At 24.6% G+C, this 25,887-nt stretch overlaps 3 protein-coding genes across 5 annotated transcripts; 2 read left to right on the top strand and 1 right to left on the bottom strand.

Moving 5' to 3' along the window:
* Positions 1–394: 394 nt before the first annotated feature.
* LOC126897292 (adenosine 5'-monophosphoramidase HINT3-like) lies at positions 395–2,264 on the top strand. The gene is made up of 5 exons (XM_050670808.1): positions 395–710; positions 1,001–1,124; positions 1,674–1,743; positions 1,877–2,009; positions 2,066–2,264. The coding sequence occupies exons 1-5, from the start codon at positions 579–581 to the stop codon at positions 2,147–2,149; spliced, it is 543 nt and encodes a 180-aa protein (XP_050526765.1). The 5' UTR covers positions 395–578; the 3' UTR covers positions 2,150–2,264.
* Positions 2,265–3,115: 851 nt separating this feature from the next.
* On the bottom strand, positions 3,116–12,271 carry LOC126897267 (transmembrane protein 192). 3 transcript variants are annotated; one of them, XM_050670761.1, is made up of 7 exons: positions 12,143–12,271; positions 11,569–11,830; positions 10,488–10,754; positions 7,907–8,024; positions 7,671–7,835; positions 6,267–6,411; positions 3,116–3,383 (listed from the first exon to the last, which is right to left on the bottom strand). In XM_050670761.1, exons 2-7 carry the CDS (start codon positions 11,821–11,823, stop codon positions 3,200–3,202), a joined length of 1,134 nt encoding a protein of 377 aa, XP_050526718.1. In that variant the 5' UTR covers positions 11,824–11,830; positions 12,143–12,271; the 3' UTR covers positions 3,116–3,199. The 3 variants fall into 3 exon arrangements, with proteins under 3 accessions (XP_050526718.1, XP_050526717.1, XP_050526719.1); XM_050670760.1 differs by having other exon boundaries at positions 11,896–12,270; XM_050670762.1 differs by lacking the exon at positions 12,143–12,271 and having other exon boundaries at positions 11,565–11,703.
* A 2,406-nt stretch (positions 12,272–14,677) lies between these two features.
* On the top strand, positions 14,678–20,844 carry LOC126897262 (cystathionine beta-synthase). The gene is made up of 8 exons (XM_050670752.1): positions 14,678–14,882; positions 14,979–15,171; positions 15,242–15,348; positions 15,413–15,547; positions 18,551–18,768; positions 19,995–20,277; positions 20,349–20,441; positions 20,504–20,844. Exons 2-8 carry the CDS (start codon positions 14,981–14,983, stop codon positions 20,686–20,688), a joined length of 1,212 nt encoding a protein of 403 aa, XP_050526709.1. The 5' UTR covers positions 14,678–14,882; positions 14,979–14,980; the 3' UTR covers positions 20,689–20,844.
* Positions 20,845–25,887: the final 5,043 nt, after the last annotated feature.

Below are 25,887 nucleotides of genomic sequence, written 5' to 3'. Positions count from 1 at the left end.
ATTTAATATTGGTACTGTATCTACTACGTCCCGCGTAGATACGACTGTTTATATGATAAATAAATACTGGTGTGGTTTTGGTAACGGGTCTCAATGAAGGTACTCAATTACAAAAAAGTAAAAATAACGATGTACCGAGTACTTTGGAATCGTTACTCTTAAGTAACTGTACCGAAAGGAACGATTACACTAAAGGAACGAAAATTCCCACCACTCGTCTGTGTACATACTTTCTTAGTGTGACTAACAACTACAGTACCTATTCCAATAATTATTATCAGTCCTAGTTTTATTCTATAATACACAATGATTATACATATCATTGTATCATATCATATTTTAAATGATAATACATAATATATTATAGAATTTTATTGTTTCAGCTGATTTTAGTGAAATAGTTTTATTTTAAGAAAAATGAAACTATTTGAGTTTTTAGTTTATATGATGCACTAATTGACATAATATTGCTATCAAAATATGATTATGTATTGGTTTTTTACTTAAATTTTTTGAGCATTTTATTATTTTTTTAACCATAAAGAAAATAATAGTTTAGCTAACAATTTTTGTTCATTATGTCGGAAAAATTAACACAAACTGAACAAAACGATAATAATACTTGCTTGGATTCTGAATTTGATGATAAAAAATGTGTATTTTGTGAAATAATTGCTAAAAATGATCCAACTAAGATATTGGAGCCAAGGGTTAGCAGTATTATTAATATTACTTGTATTATCTGATGTTGAATTGTTTACAAGCAACTTTTTATGTAGTATATCACTAACAAAATAATTTCATCTCGAAATAATTGAATCAAATTTCAGTGAATTTGACTTCTTAAAGTCATTAAATTATCATTTAGTGTACAACCATTCATTATATTAGATGAGTTGCTTTAAAATAAAATGTATTTCACTAGTATTATTTATTTTGACAATTTTTTTCATGGTATTACTTTTATATATCAATTCTTTTAAGTATATTTTCATTTTAGGGGAACAAGTTTGTCATTGTTAAAGATATTCATCCAGTTGCTAATCATCATTTTCTAGTTATAAGCCGAGAACATATTCCTACAGTTAAAAGTCTTAAACCAATTCCAGAACACCGTGAACTATGTAAGAAAAATAAATTCAAATTATTTATATAAGGTAATTGATTAACAATGTCTCGCATAATATTGTTAAAAGCATATTATTATAACATTATAATTTTTTATTTTTAAAAGTTAATAATATCCTGTTCCATAATTAAAAAAAAAAAAATTGTCTTTTAGAAGTTGTTAACACACTATAATGACTGGAAATAAAGCGAAGGTCTATTTATTTTTATCTAGGCATTTATGAACCATAGTATTTCTCCCGTTCTAGTAAAAGTACTAATATCTTTTAAAATACTGTTTAAAAATGTTTGATTAATCATTTTTTTTAATAAGTACATTATCATATTTTAGTTAATTAAATGTATATGTTTCTATTATGAAAGCAAAAGTTGAAAAAATTTGAAGAGGGATAAAAATGGAAACGACCATATTTTTTTTTAAAATCATTGAATGTAAGACACTATTAAATTATTTTATATATTTAAAGATATAAATCATAATCAATCACCTTGTACATTACCAAATCTTTCAACATCTAAACATTAATATTCTCATTGAAATTTAGTGAATAGCATGTTTACAGCAGCAAAACAAGTGTTGGTAAATAACGGAGAAACTTCTTTATCAAATTCAAGGTAATAGAAAGTGAATATTTACTTTTAATAATTAAAATAAACAAATAATTTATTACAAAGTAATTTCATTATTTTATACTACTTAGATTCTAATAAGCTAAAGTTTTATAATTTAAATTATACATTTTTATAGATTTGGATTTCACTGGCCTCCTTTTTATACTGTTGGTCATTTACATTTGCATGCAATCAGTCCTGTAAATTCAATGGCTTGGTATTTTCGATACATAGGATTTAATCCTCATTGCTCCTTGATTTTTGTTGATGTAAGTAGCAATTATAAGAAGTAATTTAAGTTATTGTATTTATTTATACGTTTTAGATAAATTATGTACGTAAACGTATTGGGAGTATAGATGAAGAAATTGATAAAAATAGTAAATATTCGAAGAACAATGAAATATAATTCTTTTTTATATGTATATACTTTACGTTAATGTATAAACAAATTTAACAAGTAAAAAAATAAATGTAAAACATATTTTTTAGAAAAGAAAAATGAAAACTAATAACAAAATTGTAAATTTATTAGTAAATAAAATTATTTTTTAAAGTCGTTTATTATTTATGACAATTAATATGTATATATATATATATATGTATAACTTATCTACTTTTTAAATTATTTTATTAAACATTGATGTTTAAAGGAGATTGTATTTGTTAGTCACTACTATACCCTAACCTACAGTACATTTATAGTATAAGTTGTATTCTTGTATATTTGTAGACTGTTTTTGGTAATTAGATATTTAATTAGTAGTAAAACATTTTCTCAGTGAAATCAATTAGTGAAAAAAAAAAATGTGTTTCAAAACTATTAGAAAACAATAAAATAAAATACAAATGATAGATGAAAATATATTGTTTTTAATTTTACAAAAGTGACTAGAAAAACGAGCATTATTTATTTATATTAAAACATTGATAAAATAATACAATAGTGTGAAATAAGCTGAAAAAAATTAATAAATAAAATAAAGATGGTATTAGATGTAAACAAAATAAATTATTTTTGGAAATACACTAAATAATATGACTAATTTTTATTTTTTTTAATTACCCATGTTTGTTAAAATTTTCAATTAATTTGGAGACATAAACACAGATTAAAATTACTATTTATAAAACTGTTAAGTGTAATATACATATTTGTACACAACTACTTCAAAAATAATTTATTCAATCTTTCATATAAGTAAACTACATATGAAAGTTTAAATTTAATTTTGTTAATTTAGTCACAATATAATAAACATGAAGTAATAATTTCAACTAATAAAACATGAAACCAAATGACATATATAAATATGAGTTAGTTTTAGATTTTTAAAATTACAGTAATAGAATAGCTTTGGTTAAAACAAAAATAAAAATTTTGTATTATACAACAAAATAAAATTTTAAAAAACAAAAATATATTTAGCAGATAAAATATTTGAAGTTTAAAGAAATATTAGGGTAGTTCTTCAATAGTTTCTGATATAGATGATTGTGATTGTTGTACTTCTAACTCTAATTGACGTAACTTTTGAGAAGTTCTTCCTAAATTTGCAGCCAACTCTCTATTAGCATGAGCATAGTATTCCAATAAATCTAAAATACAGCGGCTATCTTTTTGCTCTAATAAATCTTGAGAACTAAACATAAATCACATATATATATATATATATATATTAATAATTTGATAAAGTATTCCATTTATATTATAAAAATAAAAATTTTACAATTCTTTAGAATTTATAAAAATAATATTAAAAAAAAATTTCTTTGTATTTTATTCAATGTACTAACAATGCATTAACAATAAATGGTTCATATTAGAGCCATTAAAGATTGATAATACATCTTTTTTTAAAAAATAAATAATTTTGTGTTTCTTTATATTATAATTTTTATTTGGCATAGTTGATATATTCAATTGTAACTGTATAATTGTGAAATATTCGACGTACATTTGTCCTTAAAACTCGATTCTACATTAAATAAATTTTGTTACACTTTAATAAAACTAACATTTCATTTGTCTTTAAAGTTATGCATCATACCTAAAGCATGGAAACACAGCTAGACACGTCTTTTTGGAAACATGGAGATAAAATCTTAAAAATTAATTATAAAACGGTTTTNCTAGACACGTCTTTTTGGAAACATGGAGATAAAATCTTAAAAATTAATTATAAAACGGTTTTTAAATTATATTTGTATTACAAAGAATTGAAGGTTGACACCATTTATACAGATTTACAAAGATAAATTAGACTATAAAATATTAATAGCCAAAATACACAAACTTAGTTTAAGAGATATTTTTCTTTCTTGACTATCTTCTTATCAATGGGATATAGTTCGAAAAATTTCAAACAATATTAAAGCAACACCAGGTGTTCCACAGAGTAGCCATTTATCTCCCTTACATTTTTTTTATATTTATAAATGATTTATTATATAGTTTCCAATCATTTATAAATTCCTCTTATTTTTCAACAATATGAAAATGTTTATGTAAACATAATCAAAATACGATGTAGCTCTCCAAAATGATTTAGATACATTTCAAAACTAGTGTAACTTAAATGGAATGTCTTTGAATTCAAATAAATGTGTTATTGTATCATTTTCTGATTCAAAAAACATAATAAAATCACACTATAATATAAATAATAGTATTACTTTAAAATCAGTTTATTCTATTAAATTAACTGAAGTTCTTACAAAGAATTGGTTTAATGATTCCAACATATAATTTAAGATATGATCTTCTTTTTTCTATGTCTTTTGCATCAAAAAACAGTTATTATTTAAATAATCGTGTGTGCCACCTTATTAATTAGCTTATGTAGCTTTCCAAACATTGATTTTTTCCATGAAAATTTAAAACATATATTACATAAAAATCTTGTATAAAAATGTTCTCAATATATTTTTTAGCGAATGTTTTAAATATGTTTTCAATCATTAATAGATTTTTATTGTAATATCATAATTGAATATCACATTTTTTTTCAGTGTAGTAATTACATATTATATTTTTTTTTTGTGGTCTAAATTTGAAAGTACTAAATGTAACATTTGTTTCTTTTTCCTTTTTTAGTTGTTTTATAATCACTGTATAAAATTGATATAAATTTAAAGATGTTGTTTTAATTAAATAAACTTAGATAAGTATTCCATATACTTATTTGAAGGTAGCCTACTTAACTCAGCTGGGAACGCATTGAGCCTCAGTGTGTAAATACTAACTTTTGATAATGTTGGGATGGGCTATACAAGCCCATCTCTACTTATAATTTTTTTAAATAATTAGACGTTATTAGGTAAAATTGAGATTTCTCAGATTTTTCTACTTCAACAAATAAAACAGCAGTATCTACTTTGTGGCCTGCACGAAAACTAAATTTATTAGAGGGTACATTAAAGAAATTTCACCCCTCTAAATTTTTAGTGGTCTACAGAAATATTTAATATTTATATTCAGTCCTTTCTAAAATCCTAGAGAGTCTAATCAATTATTAATAAAAATCCAGACAAATGAATTACAGTTTTCTTAATATCTCTATGCTTATGAGGTGTGATCAGAAAATGACAGGAATTTTCGTTTTTTGGAAAAGATATTTATTTATATATATTAATTTTGTCGCCTTCAAAAAAGTCCCCATCAGATATTATGCCAACGCTTCTTCCAATCCTCGTAACACTTCTCAAACTCGATCTTTAGGATAGTCTTCAGCACATTTATTTTTGGAAATTCATGCATACATCGTTGAACTTGTAGATAGTACTCCTTATTGACATTGACCTCTTGGCAAGAATTTATGATTCACTATGCCATTAAAATCAAAGAATACAGTGAGCATAACCTTTACGTTCGATGGCACTTGTTGAGCCTTTTTCAACGTCGTAACCATAACCCATGTTACGTTACCTGTTATAACATGTTTCAGTAATTCTGCATCATCATTGATTTCATTGACACCTGAGCAACTTTATTTGTCGCTGTTTTTGTTTCAACATTTTTAAAACCAAAAATTTTAGAACAAATTTTGCTGCTACACGTTTCATACCCAAAACACATTTGTAAAAATTTTATGGCATGAGCCAATCGATATTGCAACAACATTAGCTACTTCTTTGATTATGATTCAATGATAGTTCATAACCATTTCTTTCACCTTTTCCACATTTTCATTGGTTGTTAATGTGTGAGGCGTCTAGAGTGTTCGTCATTTTCAACGTCTTCACGCCTATTTGGAAACACTTTTACCACTCGTAAACTTTTGTTTCACTCATGGTAGACTCACCATAGGCCTTAGTTAACATTTCACACACTTTGTTACACCTTATTTTATTTTTTACTCAAAATTTGATTCAAATTTTCTGATCCATTTTTTAACAAAAAAAAATCGCTGACCTTATATAAACATGTCTAACTTTAGCAGCTGTTGCTCACAAAGTAAAAAATATGAAACAATGATAATATTATGAAATAATAGCATTATGTTCATAATAAAGGTTAAATTTACTTAGAAATTCTAGAACTAGATTGAGATCCAATTGTAGATTCAGATCTTAGTGCTCTTGGAGTCCATCTATTTTGAATATCGTCTTTTTCTTCCCAACCACAAACATCTGGAGGAGGTTTTTCTGTGTTAAACTTTCTAATAGAACCTTTAAAATAATATATAACAATTAAAAAAAAGTTTAAGTAAAAAAGACATAATATGTATATCATATATTATACAACAATATTTGCATGGGAAAACTTCCAATAAAATTACAAATTTAATAATCGCTTTTGAAATTGAAATTTTTTCAATTTTTTTGCGTAAAACTGCCATAACTTTTTCAAAAATGTATGGATCAATATAATTTTCTTTTATAGATGCATGATGTCTTTACTTATCATTTAGTATTTTTTTTTTATAAACCTGACCCTATACCTGCCCACAGGGGGAATTTAAAATGACAACTTTTTCACAAAAAATTAACTCTTACACTTAACTTTTGAAAGTGTTCCAGAAACTGACACTTTTATATATATCTTAAATTAAAGATAATGTAATATACTTTATTATGAAAAAAAAAAATTTTGGACTTTATTTTGTTTTCATGGTGAAAACAGTCATCAAAGTTAATAAAAAAATACGATTTTTGTAAAAAAATTTCTTTTTATATTTTTAACTTTATAACGCTATAATGTTTTGAAAAATGTATGAATCAATACAATTTTTTTATAAGAAATAATATTTATATACTTCTTTCATTCGACATACTTTTTTTAAAATCGGACCATTTCCCTTAATACAGGGGCGGTTCAAAACATAAAAATGTATATAGAAAGTAGAAATTTTTCAACTTAACTTTTGTAAGTGTTTCGGAAATACTGACACTTTTATATATATCTTAAATTAAAGATAATATACTTTATCATGAAAAAAAAAAAATTTTGGACTTTATTTTGTTTTCACGGTGAAAATGGCTACCAAATGTTATTTTTGTGTGAAAATTCTCAATTTTAATTTGTACATTTTTAACTTTATAACGCTAGAACTTATTGAAAAACGTGTAGATTAACACAATTTTTTTATGAGAAATAATATTTATATCCCTTTTTCATTCAACATACTTTATCTTAATCAGGATATTAATAAGGAAATAGCAGATCATGTGGCTTTTGGAATAATCCACCAATTTTTTTACAAATAAACACTATCTAAAGATATGTATCAAAGCATTTTTTTGATAGTGAATTTTAATCACTGTCAGATATAATTATACTTGATCCAACTATGCCACGTCATCACTGTAGCCTGACCCCCCTGTTCTGGGTTTTATATATTTAATTCCAAGAAAAGGATTTTTTAATACATCCTTGATTTCTAACAATTAATTATTATAATCTAAGTATTTAAACAATTTAAACTTACTTGCATATAAAAATGATGAAATTGTAACAAGAATAAACTCAATAATTAACAATACTGCAATACCATTTTTTGGAGACATTAAAAAGTTGGCATCACAGTATGGTTCCATATCTGCTTTGTCTTGTTGAGCATAAATTGCAATAAAAATTGCTAGCAAAACAGTCCCTGCATACAAATGATAAAAAATTATTTTTTAATACTTTTATTTATATACAAACATTTTTTTTAATACTCACACAAAGATACAAGCTGAAATGGTATAGCAGCAAGACGAGTGAGACGCGCATAAGCTTTTAAATGCCCACGGCATCTTAAAGTTTTATGATGCATATGTCTAGCAACATGATCAAGCACCTAAAATAAGTACATTGATATAATGTAAAAGGGTAAAAACTATTTTGGATGAGATCATCTTGGCTTTTATCATATAAGTAAAAAATAAATAAGCATAAATAAGTAATATGGAAACTGTTCAATGAAAACTGCTGGCTAAATTTTATTGAGGTAAATCTTAACAAATAAATATATCAATTAAGACTTAACCACCAAATTAATAAACTTTATAACATCAAGTGATTATTCAGTTAAATCAGCAAGTAAAAGACAGACAATTTCAACTTCAAAAATTGAAAATAAAAGAAGGCAAATGAAAATAACCAAGCAAAAACAGTAATAACGCCTTTTCAATGCAGCAAAGAATACAAGGAACATCATAAATCTTCTATCAGTATAGAATTAGTTGGGCAAAATATTTAACAACTGAAATAGAAGACCCATATAGACACTTAATGGTAAATTAGTGAAATATAGAGGAGGAATAAAATTTTCTCTAGGACATTTTCGTTTATGCAAATAAATTATGCAAAAGCCAAGTTACAAATAAAGTTAAAATTAAATAAATATTCAACTGTCTATTTTAAAAAATGAAAATAATATTTAAAAGTGACCAAAGTGTACAACAATATTGGAACTTACTGGTTTAGTTAGTAAAAGAATTGTTGGTAAGTATCCCAACTATAAATTATTAATCAATTATAAATATAAACAAAGGACAAATAGATACTCAACAGATATTATTGGTATTTACACAAAATTTAATTCAGTAGAAAGCAAAGCCTCGCAAGCCACAGACACATAAAAAATAAAAACAATTTCAAAGATGTCATTGTTTTTATTCTTATTTATCTTGAAAAATTATATAATTTTTTAAAATTAAAAACAAGTATGTATACTAAATGGTAAATTAGTAGAATACAGGGGAGAATAAAATATCAATTGACTTGACCAGAAAAATTGAAATAAATTCTACATGAGAAAAACACCTTAGGAATTAGTACTATTTAAATTCTCAAGTACAATAAATATTTCCGATTCTCAAGAAATATTATAACAATATTTATAACAATTATATCAATTTAAGAATATTATATACAATTTCATAGAATTTCACAAAGTAGCCAATAGTTTGTTAGTTAATAGTTGTAGAAAACAGTCTTAATTTTGAAAAATAATTATAAAAGAAATAGAAGTAAATAAATAAGAAGTGGAAACATAAAGAAAAAGAGAAAGACTTAATTTTACTCCTAAATAAACCTATTTTGAAAAAGAACTCCCATATAAGTAGAAAGAACAAAACAATTAATGTCATAAAAGCATATAATAGCTATTGAATTAAAATTATCTTACTATTCGGTTTTTCACAAGTATATATGGTTACTTTTTAATTCATTAATTTTTATCAATAGACATATTTTGAATGTGTTTTTTTTAGTAATGTTACACTTAAAAAATCATAAATTCATTAATTTATTGAGATTTCTTATTGATAAATTTATTTTATATCTTAATAATAAATATGTTTTGAAAAATTATTAAGTTATGTTGAATTTGTCATATAGATATTTATAGATAATATTATTTAAACATAACATTTTACTAGTAAACGTCTTGATTTTTGAATAACAACGTTTTCACATAAAGCTATTATTTATAAATATTTAATACTTAATTTATAAAAATGTAGTTTGAAACTTTATTCCTATACATTTGTATGTATAGTTTATATTTAATTTAAAATACATTATTAATTTTTCAATTGTTTTTAGATCACCTATCTAAACCACTAACAAGAAGCTAGCTTCCCTTATCTGTCAACAATCACACATTTTATTTTATACAGAGTGATCCTATTATCATGAGCAACTAAATTAGACAAGTAATATAAATAAAAATAATTATTTTTTTATTAGTATCTTTTAGTTTCACATTTTTATAAATTTATCAATCATTAATTATATTTTATGTTCATCCCTTATACTTTACAAGGGTGACAATTTTAGTGTTTCAAATAACAATGTACATAATAAACTAGCTTATTTATTAGATAATTATTTAATTAAAAAAATGACTTTTAAAATTGTACTGAAGAAGTTATTAATATTTTTAAATATAGAGTGAAAGATGAGCATACTAGAATAATGTGTAATGATAAAAATAACAACCCATATCTCAAATTCACTCTATATTTTTTAAAATAGTTGTAACTTACGAAATACTCTTTCAAAAGTTGTATCGACCAGTTATTTTTTTAATTAGATCATTATCTAATAAATAGGCTAGTTAATTAGGTATGTTGTTATTTGAAAAATTAAAATTGTCATCCTTGTAAAGTATAAGGGATGAACATAAAAAATACTTGAAACTAAAAGATACTAGTAAAAAAATGATTAATTTTATTTTATTATTCAAATAATTAATTAAGTGGTTCATGATGACAGAAATACCATGCATAGGAGGTTATTTTTACAAAATACTTACTAAAAATAGGAACCATACACAACAGTGAGCATATACTAAGGTGTATAATGGTTCACATTTATCTTTTTCATCAGGGTTAGGGTTAGGAATTATGGTAGTAGTTGGTACTGAAATTGAAGTAGGCTGAGTCTTGTTGGATTGATAATCATTATCTGGCAAGTGAGACAAATGCCAAGGTGTTTCATTTAACATTTGAATCGAATTATCATTTTTTATATTTGTAAAAATATCTGTTGTCCACAAAATTGCTAATATAACTAAAACTGCCTAAAAATAAATAAAATATATATATATATAAGACTAGTTATTTAATAATATTTAATAAAATGAAAAATTCAAGTATTTTTTAAATTTTGAACTAAAAAGTATAGAAAAAAACGAGAATTTTTCATTTCTTAACCCTTTATATTTAAAAATATTTTAAGTTTCAAATTTAAAATAACACTATCCAAAAAAAATATGAACATTTTTTTAAATTGTTTTACTGTGTTTTGGTGGATAAAAATTAATAATCTCAACATTTTTACATGTTAGTATTTATGCTCTGATTTATCTATATTAAAACAATCCACATCAAATTTTTTCAAGACTAAGTTGACATACTAAAACATAGTTAATATATTTATACATAAATATACAAAGTGAAAAAATATTTTTTTAATAAAATTTGAAAACAAATTTAAGAAATTGTAACATTTTAAATTTTGGACAAAAATTCATAGATTTTTGAAGTTTAGTATATGTAAAAATTATGTGGATAAAAATTGAACTTTTTAGTATTGTATTAAATTCTTCAAGATTGTAGCTATCATTTGATATACTATTATTTGATTTTTAACAGTTATTACAATATTTAGACAACTTTAAAAGCTTGAATTTTAAAAATATTTGTCTTGATAATAAATATTTAAAGAGAAAATTAATGTATTAATGAAACAGTCTAAAACATTTCTAGAAAATATTTAAGATTTATGAATGTTATTTTAATGTATCATAGTTATCTATTATAATTCTAATAAAATAAGAACTAAATTAATGATGTCATATAACAAGTTTTATTTTTATTTGTTTTCTTACTAACAGTACAACATATGTGAGTTAAAGCAATCCATGGTTGTTGTTGAGCTTGAAATTTTGAATTAGAGCACTTCTTTCTGCGGTTTCCATCACATTCAGGTACTAGATTCGAGTGATCATTTGTATCAAAAATATCGTTTTCAGGACAATTGTTTAAATTAGTACAGCTATTAGAATTATTTGAAGCACAATACCAAAAGTGACGACAGCAGCAACATCCACAACAGTTTTCACGAGGTTTGTTTTTTAAAATATTCATTTTCTAACTTTATAATTAAAAAAATTATGTTAATTACATAGATTAAACAGACTACTACAACTGCTAAAATACCTTTTAACACAGATTTACTATTTCATTTTTCATATAATAACATTTTAAAATATTATTTTACAAATAGTACATTATGTATATTTTTAAACGAAAAATGACACCTATCTGCTAACTCCAAGTTTTTTAGCTAGTAGTATTTCTTTTTCAGTCAAATTGAACAAATTACAATATGCGACTAATAAATATTTTAGTAATTACGTTCTTCTTCAATAATCAATGATCATGAAATTCTATAAGTATATTATACCTTATTTAACTTAATGTTTAGTGAATCTTATACATTTAATAATTAAAATATTAACATTTATTGTGTTTTATCACTTATTATTTCTTTACTCGGTAAACTTTTATGGGTGGCTGGCCAAATCGGAAAAATACTTATCAGCTATTAAATAGCACAGAACAATATTTCATGGAACAATAAGTAATTAGAATGATAATTAATATTATTTGTTAAATTTATGGTCAAATGAAAACTTTCAAATCATTCCGCTAGTGATATTGACCGATAATTATTATATAATTATAAGTATACTTTATACGCGTTCTCACGGGTAATGATGTGTAGGACAAACTAAAAATAAAAACCATGAGGTGAAAATCTATTTTAAAGAGGTTTAAAAAATCTTAAATATATCAGTCTTTTGATAAAATTTTGAGAAAACTTCTAGTAAACTTAACTTGTAACTCGTTATTGTAATTATTATTGGAGCATATTAGTAAAAGTTCGGACACTTACAAATCGTTTAATAAAATATGTTAATAACTTATCATTTAACCAAAATGGTTCAAACTTCAATGAGTAAAGTGAAAGAAAAAGTTTCTATGTCGGTGGTGTATTTAAAACTCATTTCAAGGGGAAGACTCAACTTTTTGCTAACGTGATAGGCAATCTAAAGAAAATATTCGATTAAAAGTTATCAAAAATAAAGTGATGGACAAAAAAAACGTCTTTATAGACATGTTTCGTAAATAATTCATAAAATATTGATAGCACTGAACCAGGGAGTGATCGCCCTACTGTGCCCTTAAAGATATGCCCCTAACTATGACATAGACTTTCCTACTAGATCATGTCCTGACATGGTCGCGCCTATAGAACACCAAACTACAAATTTGTCCACTTCTCAAAGTTATAAAGAAATGGTTTTTTTATGGTTATTTTTTCTCGATTTTTCAATAATAATAATTTTTTTAATTCAACCATTATACATAATAAAAGTTTTAACATCACTTTTTAAATGGTAACATACATATTTAACTAGATAATACTATGAAAAATCATCTAATTACAAAAATTACTGGTCGATTACAACTTTTAACACATTATTTCGGAAATTTATTTTAAAATATAAAAGGTAGGTGAAGTGTGGTTATGTTGTTTTTATCATTACGCATAACTCTGTCGCGCTCTTCCTCCACTCTTTATTTTAAAATGTTAATAACTTCTGATATAATGAGTTTAAAGTTTACATTGACCATTTATTTTCTTAATTAGATCATTTTTTATTTTATAAGCTAGTTAAATATGTATTGTTACCATATGTTAAATATGTGTTACCGTTAAAAAAAAAAATGTTGACACCCTTATAAGTTAAATTAAATTAAAAATTTAATAATTAATAAATCATAAAATTAAAAAATACGAAGAAAATTTTTTTTAAGACATTAGAAATGAGCATAAAAAATATTTTATTATAGATAAATGGAAATACATATGCAACTAACAAAAGCCAAAAATTACTATTTTAAGGGAAATCGAGTGACAATCATAAAAGAATCGCCTGTATTTGGTAGAATTAATTTTCATTAGTCATTAATTCAGCATTAACTAAGAAGTAATTTAAATTGCTTCTTAGTTAAAATTCTTTGTGTGATAAATGTATAAGAGTAACGACTTGATTTCTGATGTCTATAATCAATAATTTTAATGAAAGGATTAATTTTATATTTTTTTTTATAAAATAAAGAAATTATTACATACAATTTTTTAGTAAAAAATTATTATGAAAAAGGATTCTTTAAAAAGCCAGTGTAGGGACAACTAACTTTTTTTGCCCTCTCTCCCAGTAAAATTCATGTTTCTAGGAATGCTATACTTCCAAAACTTTCATACATATGGATGCTAAATATTTGTATCTCTGTCGGGTTTACTGTATTTTAATTAAATTATATAAAAAAAAAATATATATAAATATGCAGAATATATGTAAATTGTAGAATGAAACTTATTCTACAATTTACGTATTTACGTGGAGATAGGAAAAAAAAATCCTAATATTATTTTCAAAATGGATTTTGTTATTTTAAAAGATAAATAGAATGCGTCAATTTTTCAACATACACATTTATTATAGTAATTAACTAAGACTAAATATTTCATAGATTATTGTTTAGGTGGACTCTTATTAAAAATTATAATAATTTTAAATTTTAATATTAAAAAATGTGAGTTGTTACAAGAAAAAAATTTCAATATTTATTATTTTTGAAAACTGTCCTTTCTAATTTTAATATTTACAGACATTGCACATCACAAATAACTAATCACTAGTTGTTTATTATTTATTTGATTATTAATATATAACTACTAAAGTGTTTTAATTAAATAATGATTTATAACCTATGAATATAAAATATTTTCTTTAGGAAATTATTAAATGAGCTAAAATTAATGTCGATATTTATACAATCAAATTTAGCGCCGTTTGTACTTATCATGTGTGCTATTTTACTTATCAGTTTCGTCAATTCATAGATGGGTTTAAAGTTGCCTTCCGGCCAGGCTATGACACGCGAATTATTAACACGTTACCGTTTAAACTTTGTGACAATATTCTTAGTTAAAATTATAGAACTTAGTTATTAATTTATTATCGTTATTATTATTAATTTTAACATTAAATTATTTTACATAGTACATTTTAGTAATCATTGTTTAGTATTATAATTTTCATTTAATAATTTATTTTTAATTAAAAAGAAAAGTAAGCGTATAGCCTATTTAATATAGTTCTTTAGTTATAACTCATTAACATAACAAATGTAACAAATTAACAAAAAATTCAAAATTTTTTTTTTAGTTATGGCAGATCCTTTAGTTGTTGCTGCAAAAAAAGCTAAGTGGGAAGCAATGAAGAAAAAACAAGTAATCAAAGTTGGTGACCATGATTTAAATAATTATTTTGAATTAAATAGACCTGATCGTCCAAGTCGTTGTACATGGTCAAGAAATGCTTCTCAAGATCAGTCGCCACACACTCACTCTGAAATTGAGTACTAAAAATCAATTATTTTGTAAAAAATTGTAATTTTTAATTAAATAATAAACTATTATTTTATACAGAAATGGAAGTGGTGGTATATTACCAAATGTTTTGCATGCTATTGGACATACGCCTCTAATAAGACTTAACCGTATTCCACAATCTGAAGGAATAGAATGTGAAATACGTAAGATTTAAATAATTATTTTTAATTAAAATTTTGTATGTTTAATAAATTATGTGACTTATAGTTGCTAAGTGTGAATTCTTTAATCCTGGTGGCAGTACCAAAGATAGAATTGGATGGAAAATGATAGAAAATGCTGAACAGCAAGGATTACTAAAACCAGGAATGAATATTATAGAGCCTTCTTCAGGGAATACTGGTATTTTTTAAGAAATTTTAATTTTAAAAATGAAATGATTGAAAGTGTTGCCCTTACTCTAATAATGATTAAATTAAAAAAATAAAGAGATATTTGTTTTATGTTTTTATTTTCATATTAACAACATAAAAATTAAATACCATTTAATTTTACTTAATATATAATTAATAATAAAAAATTTTTCGTTAATAAATCAATAACCAAATCATTTTGTTGAAATTTATAAAACAAATAAAAATTAAAATTGTTAAAAAAAAAATTATGATTTTTTATTAACACTTAACTGATTTAAAATGTTAGGTCACTTTTGGTACAAGTTTAATAAAATTTCAAGATATATTTAGAATTTTATAACACTATATATATTGTAAAGCACATTTTTAAATTTTATTGTGAGGGTATTTCAGATTCCCTCTCAATAATTTCGATTATGTTAATTATCATGTCCAGGATCTTATAGATGCTATTTATAGTCTTATATATGCTTTATTATATTCCTTTTTAACTCCATTTATTAGCTGTTTGTATAGTGGCATCTGTTGCTTTTGCCAAGTCTTCAGATGTGCAAGACACTGAGTTTAGAGGGTATATTAGTATATGTTAATCACTTTTACGTTTCTTAATGTTATATTCCTATTTATGCAGATTTTTCTTTATTTGGGCAATACCTACTCCTAATTTATTGAGTGTTTTTTATTCATTGCGATGTTCAGGTGGTAGTTTTTCCATTGGTCTTAGTTTGAAGTCATGGTTTGGATCATTCTGTTCATCTTTGAAATTGTTCATGATCAAAAGATCATGTTGTAAGATCTGAAGTTGATTTCACAGTTTTTTTTTATTTCAGCCTGTTCAGCATCGATTGGTATCTATAGAATGGGTATCCTTCATCATGATTCATTTGCTTGTGCATCACTGAATATACTTTTTCTGATATTAGGGATGCTATGTTAGCTAAAATCTATACCAAAGGCATGGGTGTTGGCCTGAAGCACCCATTGATTAGGCAGCATGTTTTGTTCAAGGCTAATCCATTTTTTTTGCGTGACACAATCTACTCCATACTACGCATGTATATTCTCCACTTAAATAGCATAAGGCAAGTGCTTTTGTTCGTAACAACTGGATTAATTTTTATGTAGGTTGTTTAATTTTGTAATTTTTATTTTTTCTCAATTTTAAAGGTTAATATCCCGGCTAAAGTGACTACTAGATAGGTGGGTGTTTATGTTTATGTGTATGTTCAAGATTGATGCCAACCATTGATGTCTCCCAACTGTAATTTTAGTTCTTTCTTGCCTGCTTATTGTTGAGATGAAATACACATATTTGCATTTTGCTGAGATGGGTTTTAGTGAGTTCTGTTTATAATACATGTTCAATTTTTTAAGCGCATGTGTGAGTATCTGTTCTTCAATGAACATTTTCTCTTGCGCAGTTATCGTTAAATTGTTGGCATATAAGAAATGGTAAATAGTGGAAATACTAGTAAATATTGATGTGTTGAAAACTCAGATTAGAAAAAGTAAATTGTGATTTTGAGGAAATTGTTGATTAATTAAACCGGACAATTGGTTTTTCATAAACCATTTGATTACTTGCAAAATAAATATAATAATGGGAAAAAAATTTTGGTATTTTTTAGTTACGTATATTTCTTCATTTATCAACTAAAAATATCTTTTTAGAATTATCCCTTATTAACTTATAAGGGTGTCAACATTATTTGTTTAAATGTCAACATACATATTTAACTAGCTTATTAAATAGAAAAAGATGTAATTATTAAAATGATTGGTCGATAAAAACCTTTGGACCAGTACTTAGGAAGTTATTTTCAACACCCTTGTTTCACCTCCAGTCATTACTTTATATTGTTACAATAATAATCATATTAAAACAATTCTTTTTGGTATTTTTTAGTTTTTATAAATTTCTTGATTAATTAGTTTTTAAATTAATTTTAATTCATTCTTTTATGTATTAAGGTGTTATCTTTATTTTTTTTAAATGGCAACTTAACTTACATATTTAACTATCTATTAAATTAAGAAAATAACGAGTCAATAACAACTTTTGGATTAGTATTTCAGAACTTATTTACAATTTAAAGTGTTAACTGAAGGATAAGCATGGGTGCTGAATATAACTTCCTAAATACTGGTCCAAAAGTTTTTATCAACTGGTCATTTTCTTAACTACATCTTTTTTATTTTATAAACTAGTTAAATATGTATGTTGCCATTAAAAAAAATAAGGTTGACATCCTTATAAGTTATAAGGGATGATTCTAAAAAGTAATTATTAGTTGATAAATGAAGAAATATACATAACTAAAATATCAACAAATTTTTCCCATTATTCTGTTTTTTTTTATAAATAAATGAGTGATTCATGATAAATTGATCACTCTGTCTATACTCAAACAATTGTTTTATGATAAATTATTCTTAATTTTTATAGTGCATTGTTTTTAAACCTAAAATAGTTGAATTTGATAATCTGATAAGTTAATTATTGTACAAAATAATTTTTTTTAGACTTATTACATTAAAAATTGACTATAAAGAACAATTGGTTACTTGTGTATTGTTAAAGGTTTTAAATGCAAAAATGATGTAAAGTAATTCTTAAAACTCTTTAAACTCAAATTTTTGTTTATATTTTGGTAAGCTTCATAGGCACAAATAGAATAATTTTGTTAAAAATGCTAAATTAATTATTTTCCCACTTAAAAATTTTTTTATACAACAATATATTTAATTTTTGAAGGAGTAAAAGTTTTACTTTGTGTGCTAAGCTTTCCTTAAATTTCTTCTAGTTATGCCTATTGTAAATCAAAAACTATTAATTCAAAAATAAAAAATTTTCTTGAGTTTTGAATTATTGTGGTTCTTTTGAATTTTATTATTTACATCATTGAGTATAAATTATTTTATAATAAAATACAGTAGTTAAACCTATATAAGGGATTAAAGTATCAATATATGTAATATTGATTTTAAGGAATTGGCTTAGCAATGGCTGCTGCAGTTAAAGGATACACTTGTACAGTAGTTATGCCTTTGAAAATGTCTCGTGAAAAAGTAGATGCACTCAAGTTATTAGGTGCTAAAATTGTTCGTACACCAACTGAAGCAGCATTTGATGAACTTGATAGTCTTATAAGAGTAGCTCATAAATTACACCTAGAAGATCCTGAAAATACGATAATACTTGATCAAGTATACTAATTTTTTTATTATATATTAATAGGTTTTAACAATAAAAGTCATTAGCCTCTAATTTGGATGTAGAATATATTATTTATATGTTTTTAAATAGTGTATATACAATTATTATATTGGTTGTTATATTAATATTACTTAAAAAAATATTGATTATCATTGTTTGGTCTTATTTGAGAGCTTCTGATGAAATAGACATTTGTCAACTATGTAATTAACCATTAAGATTTTAGAGCATCTGTCACATATTGATTGAGATTGGTGCACTATATATAGATATAAATATTTTCACTTCAAATTCAAATTTAAAATATCAATTTTTTCTTTTTAAATTTATATATTATTGTAAAAAATTAATAAATAAAATATTATCTTTCTTTGGAGTAACTCGTACTGCATTAAATATAAATTCAAGTTGATTTTGGTATTTTGTGTAATGAGTATATTTTTATATTGATGGCTTTATTACCAATTTTCTAATAAAATAATTAATTTGAAAATAAATCATTCAGTTGAAGCTTCTGATTTCTAAACAAAATATTTTATTAATATAAAATAGGAATTGAAAACATTATTATTTCAAAAATTTCATTTTAGTTAATAAATCTAACTATTTAGATAATTTTTTTTTATAAACAGATTGCAAGTGGTTTTGAAATATCAATGTAACAAACAAAATGAACAATATTTTTTGTAGTGAAACGAGCTATGATTTATAGTTTAGAATGAGTGTAGCAGAGATGAGAATGCTTAGATGGATGAATGACTAGAGAAAATATAATATGGACGAATATATAAGAAGGAGTATAGGTATAGAGTCAATCATGGATAATATGAAAGAAAATAGACTTGGATGATTTTGTCATGTTGAGGAGAGAGGAATTAGAAGCTCTAAAAACAGTTATGGAAATTAATGTTATAGGAAGAAGATATAGAAGGATGTTATTGAATGTAATATGAAGACAACTGATATGTACGTACATTATGTGTTAGATCGTGTCAAGTGGAAGTTTAGAATATTGGGGCAAACCCTAAATAGTTTGAATAAAGGAGAAGAGGAATTAAAATAATTGTATATTATGTAGGCTTTCCTGCCCTTTCTCGCTTTTAGATGGGACATTAAACATAATTAGTATGATAAAAAAAAAAATTAAATAAGTATAATTTCATAAATCACTAAAAAAATGAAAGTGATATTAATATGATTACGTATAATTTTACAGTATCGAAATAAGTATAACCCTTTAGCTCATTATGACACAACAGGAAAAGAAATTCTGGAACAAACTGGTCGTAATATTGATGCGCTTGTAGCAGGTACTGGAACAGGTGGTACTATAACTGGTGTAGGTCGTTGCTTAAAACAAGAATTAGGAGATAAATGCCGTGTAATAGCAGCTGATCCTTATGGGAGTATTCTTTCATTACCAGAGAGTCTAAATGAAACAGATGTATCTGTGTATCAAGTAGAAGGTATTGGATATGATTTTGTGCCAACTGTATTAGGTATTATATTTTGATATTGAATTTCTAAAAAAAAATACATTTATTTAATATGATTATTTGAAATTTTACAGATAGGTCAATCGTGGATGAATGGATAAAAACGGATGATAAAGAAGCACTTAATATGGCTAGAAGATTGGCTCGAGAAGAAGGTCTACTTTGTGGTAAATAAATAAAATTTATTTTTAAATAGCATGAAAATATAAAGTTATGAAATTAATTTTAGGTGGAAGTAGTGGGTCTGCTATGTGTGTTGCCTTAAAAGTAGCGCGTAAAATGAAAAAAGGTCAGCGTCTAGTTGTAATTTTTCCAGATGGTATACGAAATTATATGGGAAAATTTGTCCAAGAAGAATGGATGGAAGATAAAGGTTTTTTAAAGGGTCACTGTTATAACAATACAAACCAATAGTTGTTTCTTGACAATATCATTTAATTTTATGAATTGTTTAATTAAAAACAGTATACGATAAAATTAATATTTTCTATTATTTGAAATTTTAACTAAGAAAAAAAATGATATGGTTTTTATTTTTTCATAATTTTTATATTATAAAAATATTTTAGATTTAAATGCAATTTCAAACCTTTAACACAACATAATAAAAATGTAGAAGTTAAATTTTATTTAGTCAAGCTTTTCAATTGTTGAAAAACTAAAAATTGGTAAAAATCTCTTTTTTTTTTTTTATTTAAAAACACACTTATTATTCACGTTTCTATTACAATTTCAAAATCATCCCAATCTCTTAATAAAAGACTATCTCCACACTCTAAAAAATTCTCGACGTACACTAAAAATAAAATAGTGTCGTGATTTGTTCCAAACCCATTAGTTGCAATAATTAAAGAAATAAAAAATAAATGACAAATATTAAAATGCAAGTGTTGCTAATGGGTGACTTCTTATCAAGTTTACATGTCATGTATATACTCTTATCTTATAAGCTTATCGTAAAAAAAATTCTATAGATTATTTATGTCAAAAAAAAAAGGTTTAGTATAAATTTATTATCATTTTTACATATAGAGTGTATAAAGATCGTGCAGTGTTATGTGTAACGATAAAAATAATACTCACATCTCACATCTTTTTATATTTTTATATATTAAATAATTAAACATTCGAAATAATGGGTCAAAACTTATAATTTATTATCAACTAGCTATTTTTTTATAAATGTATTAAATATTATTGTGCCCTTCATTTCTGGACAGCTTTAAATGTGCCGAACAAAGTAAAGAATTGTGATTAGAATTTTATTAGTCTTAGTAGTAATACCTATGCCCGTGTACTGGCCAGTCTGAAATACCTTCAGACAGTAGAGGTAAAAAGTAGTACTAAATTTATGAAAAAATATTTTTGAAATGTGTTATATCTATTGACAAGCCAGTTCTAGAGTTAGTAGTCCAGATAGAAATTCCCGGGTGTTTATAAGTTTAAAAAAATAATTTGTACCGACGACCTATCTTCTATTTGCAAATATCAGACAAAGTTGAACAAAAAATAAGAGTTAATTTTGCTTTTGGAGTAATCCATTAATTTGTTAAAATTAGACATAATCTACATAATTACATTGAAACGTTTCTTATAAGAGTGATTTTAATCACTATCAGATCTTATGTATACTTGTCTCAACTATGTCACGTCCACACTGCCGTGACCACTACTGTACTACGGTTTTTTATTTACATTTATTTTTTCTCAAAATTTCGTTTTTGCCGGTTGTTTATTTTATAAAAATAAAAAATCAATATTTTTCAAATCCCAAAATAATTGTCTATTTATTGGTAGCAATTTAAAAGTTTTATAGCTAGATTTATAATTACGATCAAACATGTACAAACATGTACAAAACAAAAAATGTATTTATGTTTTAAATTTTTATAATGATTTAATAGTTTAATGAACGCTTAATTACTACAAAAACAAATGATGGAAAAATCTACAAACATGATAACTGGTCGATAGAAACTTTTGTATGATTACTTTGAAAGTTTTTAACATTTTTATGCCTTGGCGTGCGGAGAGGTGTGGCCGAGAAATGTCTAATGATAAGTATAATCAAACGTATGATTATTCTATGAATTTTCCTTTGTGTAAAAAAGTATTCATAGTAAAGAACGAAATTAAAAAATAGGCAAAATAATGATAACCGCGTAAATAAAGAAATGTTATTGAATAATAAAAAACCCAGCACAGTGGGGGCGTGGCAAAGTTAGGTCCAGCATAATGATATCTGACAGTGATTAAAATCACAATCGATGCAAATCTGTAGATAGTGTTTAATTAAAAAAAAATAATGGATTATTCCAAAAGTTACAGGATCTCCTATTTCATTATTTATATTTTGATTACAAGTTATATGATTTAGAAGTGTAATATATGAATAAATAAATAAATATATATATATATAAATATAAATAGTACTTATCTCAAAAAAAATATATATATAGATCCATACATTTTTCAAAAAGTTATAGCATTATAAAGTTAAGAATATAAAAAAGAATTTTTTTACAAAAATCATATTTTTTTTATTAACTTTGATGTTTGTTTTTACCATGAAAAAATGTTTTTTCATAATAAAGTATATTACATTAGCTTTAATTTAAGATATATATAAAAGTGTCAGACTTTCCGGAAAACTTTCAAAAATTAAGTTCAAAAAGTTGTCATTTTAAATTCCCCCCGTGGGCTGGTAAAGGGTAAAATTTATAAAAAAATATATCAAATGATAGGTAAGTACATTATGCATCTATTAAAAAATAAAATTATATTGATTTGTTTAATTTTGAAAAAGTTATGGCAGTTTTAAGTAAAAAAATTTCGAAAATTAGCGATTTTTAAATTTGAAATTTTTTTGGAGATTTCTACTATTTACGGGGAATGAGAGAAATTTTTTCAATTTTTGAGGGTAATGTCTTCGACTAGATATGATTTGTGATCTTTTGACGTATTGTTAAAAGAAATCGGTTCGGTAAGAGCTGAAAAAAAGTGGTAACAGATACAAAAAAATAAATTAAAAAAAAAAAACAAATCATAGTAAAGTTAATACCTTCTCAGCTTCGCATCGAAGCTAAAAAATAAATCTGAAGTTGTTACCAAACAAAGCTGCCTTAATGTTCCTATTGTAAAACTTTCATTAATATAAATTTTTTTATATAATTTAATTTTAAATAATTTTCCAGAATTTAAAAATGTTTTATGAGTTTAGTGTATACTGAATATTGTGGTCTTCATAGACTTAGTAATCTTTTCATTATTATTTGGGATTCTTTCCTACCGTATTACTGGATTTAAAGGAAAAAAGAATTATAAAGTTTTATTAAATTATCCTTTGCCCTGTCTTCAAGCTTTTATTTTTTTTTTATAGTATCGGTTGTTATTGTGTAATTATAATGAAATGTCAATATACTTAGCGAAGGCTGCTTTGTAAAAAAAATCTATTCTATTAAAGTTACGGTGAACCAATTTAAACGCGTTTACTGGAAAATAATATAATTTTTCTTTATTATGTAGTGGTATATTTCTGACATAAATATATACCAATATTATTATAACTTAAATTAATTTTACTTGGAAAGTCTTTATGAAAAATAGCAAAAAGGATAATTTAGCCATTGAAATTATTTATTTAATAAACGTTTTTGAAGATTTAAGGAAAAACTTTTGTAAATATAAACTGAAAAACCCAAAACAATGGTGTTGTGGCACAGTGAGAAAAAGTATAGATGATATCTAACAATGATTAAATCACTATCATTAAAAACATTTCCATGCAAATCTGTAGATAGTGTTTAATTTTTACAAGAAATTGTTGGATTATTCTAAAGCAAATTAACTCTTATCTCCTTAATTATATCCTGATGTTTTATGATTTACAATTATTCAAGTGCCTGAGTGGGAATATTATTAGTAAATTCTAACTTTTTTTAATGTGCGTAATAGATGAGTTTTGACTGATTTAACGGCACTTCCTACAGACCGCTAAAGTGCAGACTGCAGACAGGAATGAATCATTGTGCTAATTTCTTTAACTTGTTATTCTCTGTTAGGTTTGTGGTATTAAATTATTATATATACTTCTATAAATACCGGGTGAACTTTCTTTTGTTATATCTTGTGACATAATACTTTTTTTTTCTATTGTAATATATATGCGACTACTTTTAATAATAATGGTAGCGATGAGTACCTATTGACTATGTCGCAAAGGGGTCTTTGGCTGTAGTAGCCGTAACGGTTAATTTTTTTTGCTCTCGTCTGTAATACTTGTTGTAATACAGTTGCTGTTAAGGTAACAGTATTCGTTTTGATTTAATCAGTTAAGACCTGTTTACAAACATCATTTTTTATCAGCTGTACAGCATTACAACCATGTGAATCTACCTGTTAGCTAAACAACGTTTTTTCTTTATTAATTCGAGACGGATAAGTAATATTGTTTTTAATAGTGCGAAACGTTATTTAGTTACGATTAGTCTTAGGTCATGTTTATTGACTTCGTCGGTTGACCGTAAATACATATGCGCACCGTACACACGGATCGAAGTGTCTGCTAAATCATATACTTTAAGTTTTGAAAATACCATACAACCGATTATACACGAGGTATTGTGATTTTTTTCACGTCGGATAATAAACCGGCTATAATATTGATAGGTATTGTTGTAAAACAGGCTAATTTCAATATTTGATTTAATTTAAAACTCTAACTTGGATGCAAATCGCCAGAAACTACTTATTTCTTGATGTTACACTTTCTACGCGTAATACAGCGTGATATGACATATAATACGAAATATGTCTATTGATTCAGCTGTTATTTCTTCCATTTGAACTAGTTGTTTATATATTGTATATATTTATTGCGTTGATTTATTTCTTTTTTAAGTTGATTTTCTGTTTGCTAAAAATCGTCAAGAGCAACTGATTATGATTATCCTAGTTGGCTATAATTTTCTATTAGTGGTAATTCGACAAAAAATTTTCCATCATCATTTTATTTTAATTTTTTCTTGAAATGTTGAATACATTCATTTTCTTTTACAATTAGTGGTTCTTGTGTTGTAATTTCTTCTATTTTCTAAAATATAGTTTTTTGATTTTTTAAATTGTTATTGAAAAGTACTGAAGTGGCCTGTATAGAGAATGAATTAAGTTTTGAGTTACATATATTTTGAAATGATACAACCTAAATTTACTTCTTGAAAGACGATTCCTTCTCGTTAAATAGCATAATTGTACTCTAATTAATATATTTATTTTTCTAGGACTAATGTCAGCTAACTGTATGCGATCGAATATGTGTAGTTTTAAAATATTAATCGGCTCTATGGTATATATATATATATGTAACTTTATCTAATTTTAAAAACATCACACCCAAAGAAAAACCTCAATCAAAATTGAAAGAGAAATTTTATCAAGGGTTTATGATAATGTTTTATTAATACGAACAAAATAACTATTCTTATAAATAATTATTGTTCAAGACAAGAAAAAAAAAAATCATATTGATAAATATATCATTGATTCAATAGTAATGATATATTTATCAAATTGAACAATGAATTTATTATATAGATCGAGGTTTTTCTCTGGGTG

This window comes from Daktulosphaira vitifoliae, unplaced genomic scaffold, assembly GCF_025091365.1.
Source record: "Daktulosphaira vitifoliae isolate Bord-2020 unplaced genomic scaffold, ASM2509136v1 Scaffold_2, whole genome shotgun sequence".
NCBI classification, from domain to species: domain Eukaryota; kingdom Metazoa; phylum Arthropoda; class Insecta; order Hemiptera; family Phylloxeridae; genus Daktulosphaira; species Daktulosphaira vitifoliae.
The sequence above is the reverse complement of the archived record's forward strand: the minus strand, read 5'-3'. Positions and strand labels throughout refer to the sequence as shown.

What these genes read in the sequence shown, in the direction of transcription:
- LOC126897292 (XM_050670808.1), top strand. Translation starts at nt 579, where the DNA reads ATGTCGGAAAAATTAACACAAACTGAACAAAACGATAATAATACTTGC. An exon ending in TCCAGAACACCGTGAACTAT is followed by an intron (nt 1,125 to 1,673) that starts GTAAGAAAAATA and finishes ATTGAAATTTAG; the next exon opens with TGAATAGCATGTTTACAGCA. An exon ending in GCTCCTTGATTTTTGTTGAT is followed by an intron (nt 2,010 to 2,065) that starts GTAAGTAGCAAT and finishes TATACGTTTTAG; the next exon opens with ATAAATTATGTACGTAAACG.
- LOC126897267 (XM_050670761.1), bottom strand. Translation starts at nt 11,823, where the DNA reads ATGAATATTTTAAAAAACAAACCTCGTGAAAACTGTTGTGGATGTTGC. An exon ending in ATTTCAGCTTGTATCTTTGT is followed by an intron (nt 7,836 to 7,906) that starts GTGAGTATTAAA and finishes ATTTGTATGCAG; the next exon opens with GGACTGTTTTGCTAGCAATT. An exon ending in TTCATCATTTTTATATGCAA is followed by an intron (nt 6,412 to 7,670) that starts GTAAGTTTAAAT and finishes ATTATTTTAAAG; the next exon opens with GTTCTATTAGAAAGTTTAAC.
- LOC126897262 (XM_050670752.1), top strand. Translation starts at nt 14,981, where the DNA reads ATGGCAGATCCTTTAGTTGTTGCTGCAAAAAAAGCTAAGTGGGAAGCA. An exon ending in ATACGATAATACTTGATCAA is followed by an intron (nt 18,769 to 19,994) that starts GTATACTAATTT and finishes ATAATTTTACAG; the next exon opens with TATCGAAATAAGTATAACCC. An exon ending in AGAAGAAGGTCTACTTTGTG is followed by an intron (nt 20,442 to 20,503) that starts GTAAATAAATAA and finishes AATTAATTTTAG; the next exon opens with GTGGAAGTAGTGGGTCTGCT.